The sequence below is a fragment of the Anarrhichthys ocellatus genome, unplaced genomic scaffold, assembly GCF_004355925.1.
Source record: "Anarrhichthys ocellatus isolate YVR2014 unplaced genomic scaffold, GSC_Weel_1.0 scaffold22, whole genome shotgun sequence".
Lineage (NCBI taxonomy): Eukaryota > Metazoa > Chordata > Actinopteri > Perciformes > Anarhichadidae > Anarrhichthys > Anarrhichthys ocellatus.
Window position 1 is genome coordinate 3,730,278 of NW_022280052.1, and position 7,008 is coordinate 3,737,285.

General features: G+C 38.5%; 1 protein-coding gene across 2 annotated transcripts in view; it reads left to right on the top strand.

Moving 5' to 3' along the window:
• Positions 1 to 7,008, top strand: part of LOC116390207 (cAMP-specific 3',5'-cyclic phosphodiesterase 4D) — an 86,805-nt gene that overhangs the window by 16,118 nt on the left and 63,679 nt on the right. The window contains exon 1 of one of the 2 annotated variants that reach the window (XM_031859617.1): positions 7 to 311. The exons of the other annotated variant lie outside the window; for it this stretch is intronic. Within the exon in view, the coding sequence (XP_031715477.1) occupies positions 103 to 311 (209 nt within the window). The 5' untranslated portion in view covers positions 7 to 102. Of the gene's footprint in view, positions 1 to 6; positions 312 to 7,008 lie in introns of those variants that run through there. 2 annotated transcript variants of the gene reach the window in all.

The following is a 7,008-nucleotide window of genomic DNA, read 5'->3' on the forward strand; positions in this document are numbered from 1 at the left end:
AAACTCGCAGACAGCCGGTTCCTCTCCGCATTTCAACATTCTCCGAACTCCATTCAAAGAGTCGTTTTAAAAAAAACAAGGAAAACAAACTAAAGTAGAAAAATGGAGTGTGATGTTACCACGCTGAGCAGAGAGGGAGCAGGGCTCGCAAAGCCGCCCAAACATCTGTGGCGGCAACCCAGGACTCACATACGGATCAAACAGCGCTTCAACTCGGACACCGAGCGCTACCTGTGTCGCAACCGGACCCTGGAGAAGCTGCGACCCGGGCTGAGGAAACCCCGCATGTCCTGGCCCTCCCCTCAGAAACGGTAACCAATTTCCCTTAAGAGTCTGCTCGTCACATTTTAAATCGGCTTAATTGTTCGCTTTAAGTCCGCTTTCTGGAGATACATTTATAACTTTATGCCTAACATAGATATATGGAGAAAAAGTCCCAAAACGTCTAACGGACTAACGTTAACGGATCAACTGCGCAATGATTGATGACTGACATTTGTAACTCCGTAACGTTTCAATTTGCTGAATTAACGTTATCTAACGTTAGTCAAGCTCACTGCTCCCATTTAAATTTTATATCGTGACATATTGAGTCTGAAAGAAGGCTGCATTAATTTGATAATTTAGATTAAAACATAACGTTAAACCAAGGTTATGTCAAAGTGTCCTAAGAATGACAAATATATAGCTATTACTTAAGTCTGCTTGATAACCCACAGAAGCAAATAAGCTGTTTTTTTTAATTTATGGTTTCGAAAGTTATTCAGGATTTGTACTTAATTTGAACTAATCCCCACATAGAAAACTGTATAAATTACCACCAAACATTTCCAATCTACTTTACCTCCATATACCCTGCTGAGATGACACATATGTCTATAGTGCTGTGATTAATGTTGTTGGTAGTCATAGTCACAAGATGGAGCCATGGGTCATCAGTCTCTGCTGGCTGTTGCGATGCAGAAAGCCTCTGCCTCCTCTGTGTAGCTCTCCACCAACACCTTGTATTAACCCTGCTGACATAAACAGATGATGACTGTCAGGGGGGTTGGTGAAGCTCTGATTGTTAAAATAGCTGCTAGGCTGTAACGCAGTCACAAAAGTAATTTCTAGAAGATATTAAATCAATAAATAGATTTTTTTTCTGCCCTGTTTTTTCTGTGTTGACTCTGGAAACACAACAAATTAGATCATTAGAGTTTCTCTTTCAGTATACATACTATAAATTGATATAAATCTTTGATGGTCAGGAATCTTTTTATCTCAACCAGTGTCTTATCATGTCAACCTTCATGTTATTGTTAATATTTTCCTTAAATGTTAAAGTAGCTTCCAAGTCAAAGAACAAACCTGTTGACATCATCATAGGCTATATTCTGTATCTGTCGGAGCTTCTGCATATCACGTTATGTTGAGTGTCTTAATGAAATCAATATTATTTTATAACTTAACTAATCCACCAGTAATTTATAGATGCATCTTTAAAAATCTTTTTTTTATCTTCTATGGATTACCCAATTTGGTGTCTGATGAAACTTTAGGATGTTCACAAAAATTTGTAACAGAGATCAATGTTTATGCATATTGCACGTCTGCACAGTAGAGTTTCCATGGATGGACCTGTAAAAGTATCTGTGATATTGAAGAAACACTGATTTCCAGTGACGTCTTGGAGCCTGTCCACTCGGTCAGTTTGCTCACGCTCCAATTAGCCCTTTCAGCAGACATTGTGGTGGCTGTTGAGGAATGAATTGCCCCCAATAACCTGTGTCTTTGGGGACGAAATTATGAAAGCACCTGTTATTGCAAAGTTCAGAAAGCATGCAATAAAATAATATTAGTTCTCTTGATTAAGTGAATTAATCAGATAAAAAAATAAAGAAGGCCGTACCAAGGTTGTTAAGTCATGGCTCTGTCAGGTGTTTTTAGATTAAAAATAACACATCGTGACTGAGTGAGTCTCTCCTGCAGAGGGACTCCATGCACTTTAAGGGATGATGGAGATGTGAGTGATGGTACCGCTAATGTTAAACTGCTCTGTAAACGTCATCAGTTGGACTGTCGGAGGGCTCAGACTCGCTTCATTCAACCACTAGAAAGGAAGAGATTGATTGCTGGTGTTTGTGCCTCGCGTTGCTTTTGTATTATTTTACAGTTATTAATTTGACAAAACGGCCTTGCTTTTGGATTGAGGATTTTGAAAAAGAGAAAAAAATAGAGAACGAGAAAGCGATACAATGAATATTTTATTACAGTGACATAAGTCTTGGAGCTTTATTGTAGTTTTAAATTGGATTATTTCCAAGAGTTTAAGGAAAAAACAGCCTAGCCTCACATTGCATCATCATTTGTATGTGTTCAACAGTACAGTGTGATAGTGGCAAACACTGACCCTCCATATTTGGACAGTGTCTGTTGTTCCTACAAGATAGAAAGAGAACCGCTTGAATTCAAAAGAAAATGAATCAAGATTGGCTGAGTTGAGCAGGCATGATAACCATCGATAGTTCAGACCAGCGTCCAGACACACTTTACTGTTAACAAGCAATGCGGCGGCTCGTTTTACCTTAGAAGCCTTTCACACATTTTCATTTTAAGCTTTCTTGTACCGATTGTGAAATTAAGAGGGGTTTTTTTTGTCTTGACACAGGTCAATATTCTACAATATGGTGTACATTGGTATAAGCATTCACATTTGTTACAGGCGGCAATCTCCGGTTCTAAAAAGTGAAGCCAATGCGGAAGAATTCCGATTGTATGGAAGTCCTCTTGATTTATTACCTCACTAAACATTATAAACACAAGTTTATGGTCTTAATTGCTAGTTTTAAGTTTTCTTCAATACAGCATGATGTCCATTTTGTAAGTTTTGGTCCCATCTGGAGGAATTTGTTATACCTTGTGCCGTATATGCATCCCTATGCCACTCCTCCGCAGTCCACATGGTCACTTTTATTCACTGGTTGCAAAAAACAAAGATGGCGACGGCCAAAATGCAGAACTCAAGGCTTCAAAACTGCAGTCCACAAACCAATGGGTGACGTCACGACTACTACGTGCACTTCTTATATACAGTCTATGGTCTTGTACAGCATTTGGTTTGTGTATGGTACTTATTAAGATGGACCTGGAAGTGGATGGATATGTGTGTAGACTTGACAGCACTTGTCTTAGGCTAACAGGGACATTTCTCCTTCATCTCCTCTTGTAATTTATACATATTAAAATAGACAGTAAACACCTCTTCTGGCTTGTCTATTTTGATATAATCTGTTCGACTTATCTGATCTTCCTGCTTGGATCTGTAAGTGGCTGTTTATTTGCATTAAGATGGTTTCTACAAGTATGTTTTGATGTTCAATGTGTGTTTACCTTCCTCCTCTGCTTACCTTGGCAGATCTTGGCAGTACACAACAGCTTTGTTGACACAGAGTTTTTATGTTGTTGATGCCATTTTTCTTTATTTCTGACAGCTGAAAACATGGGGACTCTCAGAGGGTTTGACATGCATTGCAGTTATGTTGTATGCACCTTAACCATCAGGCTACCTGGGTGCCACTTGTTTACACATTTGATGTAGTTTGTTATCCGAATATGATAACTATCTGATCATCCAGTGTTTTTCGTGTGACATTTCTTGATTTGCGTAGATTATGTCTTTGACAAGAAAGAGCAACTCTAAATAAACATGCCACGCAGCGTCTGGTCTTGGCATTCAAGCTTCTCTGGAAGGGACAAAGTGCTGATGCATTAGCATATCATGTGACTGCAATGAGGATAGTTAGAATCAGATTAGATAAATGTTTCGCTTTTGTCACACAGTATATGACACTTGCTTTTGCCTCTTGCAGTTGAGATAAATCAGATCTGTTTAAAACTGTGAATTGGAGCAGTCATTGTCACTGAAAATCTATTTTGACTGTTTTCAATGCAGCCCCATCGATTTGATATGTATCAGACCTCAGATTTCATATATTAAATCAAATCATTAAATCATAATAAATAGAATAATATACATGCGCTTACAGAGAAAGTGGGAATCTGGCAGTGAGAAGATGCTGTATGTGTGTATTTTGTCACGGTCACTGTTTGAGGATATAAAGATCCAAGTTAGCTGTGCAACAACACTGCCACGACTCTAATGGGAATATAATACAACAGTTCAGATTTATTATTAATGAAATATGGTCTAATCACTAATTGTCAATCTTTGTGTTCTTTTTCAAATTAAATGGTATCTTTAAGTTGCTCAGTAAACTTTGAAGTTCAGTGGACACCGCGATGCAACAAGCCATAAACTATTAAGCGAGAACTGGTTTTGAGAGATAAAATCGAAACAAACTTAGACTTTGCTATAGTGCAGCAGCCGCCTCGGCCTCTCTCCACTGCATTTCTTTGTATACTCTTGCTTAAATAAATATGGCTGCATATCTGAGTCAGCCAAATCACTGTAAGAGGTATCCTGTCTATAATATCCTTTGGGGTGCCATTTTTCGCTGTTGGAAATTAAGCTAGTTGGCAATTCAAGCAAAGAGAACAAGGAAGTTCTATTTTTTTTTAATCTGTTTTTATTTATTCTATCTACCCAATGGAACTCATATAATAGATTTAGGGAGTTTAGTTTTCAAGCAGCAGCTAGTTCTTTTGACACTATGTTAAGAAATAATTGCAGTGTCACTGCAGGGTTAAACAACCTGTCTTTGTATAACTCGGCAGATTTTCATAATTTTTACTTCCATTTCTGTATGTTACTTGTGCACCTGAGGAACACTGACCGGTTCATAAATGTCACAGATTGAGCCGGCAAAACCGACAGGGCAGATGCACACTACAAAGGGAATTGCCTCTCAGGCATTGGTGTAGGCTGAGGCTCCTCTCCTGGCTGAATCACAATGAATTATCAGATAGCGATTCATTGTCTTGCTCAAGTATACAACACGCTACTGGTGATGGAGGCATGTCGGCTCTTAAAGGGAATGAACTGGTGGTCTTTCAGCTACATGATGTGCTCCCGTTGTTACGTCTGCAGTGTGGTCATGTAATCTAAGTGGCTGCTCTCCCAGGCCGCGAGTAGTGAGAAAGTAAAGTGTCATCTGGACCAATGGCCAACTTGAAACAGGAACGGCCTGTTTTGAAAGCCCTTATTACGCCTGGATGGTGAAAGAAATACACCAGTCGCTATGGAGCCCATATGTTTTCCAGGGATAATCACATAAAGGCTTCCCCACTAGGTTATCAGAGTGGGGGGAGGGAAGGCAGCTATCGAGACAGAACAACTGAATGTTATCTAACCAATTTGATAACAAAACACACAAAAGCATGTCGTATTAGCAGTTCACTGAGGGAGGATTAATGAAAGGTAATGTGGTCGTGTTTAATGCATTTAGCTGCATGAGTTGCCCTGTAGATGTCAGTTGTAGTGTGGATGTTGCTTTTATCGAGTTGTAATACTAGAGACCATTTAATGCTACTGGGACCACTGTGATGAGATTGTCCAGTGAAATTAAAGGCTGCTGATGGATTCTGCCAATTTAGTTCCCATGTGTATAACCCTCAGACAGCTGCCATTGTGATGGCTCAGTCTTCTGTTATTTATTTTTTTGTGGAATGGTTTCATGAAAAAGAAAGTATATCATTTGACTATTTTAGCTTTTTGAAAATGATTGTGGTGAAGTAGTTATGAACATGTTTTTTTTCCACTTGAATCACAATTTAAAGTCTGGGTGAAGCAAAAATAGATATATGAGTTTATGACACCACAGAAAAACAATATTTTTATTAAATGATGTGCTAGTGTGACCATCCGAGAAAGTTTGTAAAGTTATTCTGGAGCCCTTTCTCATCATATGGACCTTTATCAATTCTAAGTGCAGATTTAAGCCAATATTTTGGCAAAACGCTTTATTCAGTGCTGCCCAAGTTGAACACAAAGACAGCCACTGATCAAGCTGGTTTTGTTTGAAACCACCAGTCTCATTCAAATAAATTTAGATTGTTGGGCATCATGCAGTATGTAGGGTATAACAAGAACAGTGCGGTAGTAATCACATTGGATGCAGAAAAGCATATGACGGAGGAGATGGAAGTACTTATTCAGAACACTAAATACATTTTACTCCGGTGATATTTGTATTGATTGTTTTTCACTTTTTCACATGGTGCCGTATCTGTTAATGGCACAGAGGAGGTCTGTCCCCTGTCTGCTTTACTTTTAGCTCTGGTTATAGAACAACACGCATTCAAACAAACATAACATGTCAATATACGCAGATGACTTTCTTTTATTTATGAATGACTCATCCAGATCTATACCAGCTGTGATCAAGATTATTGATGTATTTTGTGTGTTTGATGTGTTCCTAGCTTTACCACAAAGAGCCGCAGGATGCATGTTTCTGCAATATTTGTCTTTTAAGATGGTTAATAATGGATTTAAATATCTTGGTATTTTCTTTCCATCCAAGCTCACTGATTTAACTAAATTACATTTTTAACAAATTTAAAGAATTCATGGTTCCATTTACCACAGCAAGTCTTCCAGGTCCTGAAGCAGCAAAACAGCCCTGGAGTCCCAAAGCTTTAGAAATGGCTTTGTAACCTTTTCCAGACTGATAGATCTCAATTACTTTGTTTCTCATTTGTTCCTGAATTTCTTTGGATCGCAGCATGATGTCTAGCTTTTGAGGATCTTTTGGTCTACCTCACTTTGTCAGGCAGGTCATATTTAAGTGATTTCTTGATTGAGAACAGGTGTGGCAGTAATCAGGCCTGGGTGTGGCTAGAGAAATTGAACTCAGCTTTCCAAAGATGGGATAAACCACAGTTCATTTATGTTTTAACAGGTGGGGGCAATCACTTTTTCACACAGGGCCATGTAGGTTTGGATTTTTTTCCCCCTTAATAATAAAAACCTTCATTTAAAAACTGCATTTTGTGTTTACTTGTGTTATCTTTGTCTAATATTTAAATTTGTTTGATGATCTGAAACATTTAAGTGTGACAAACATG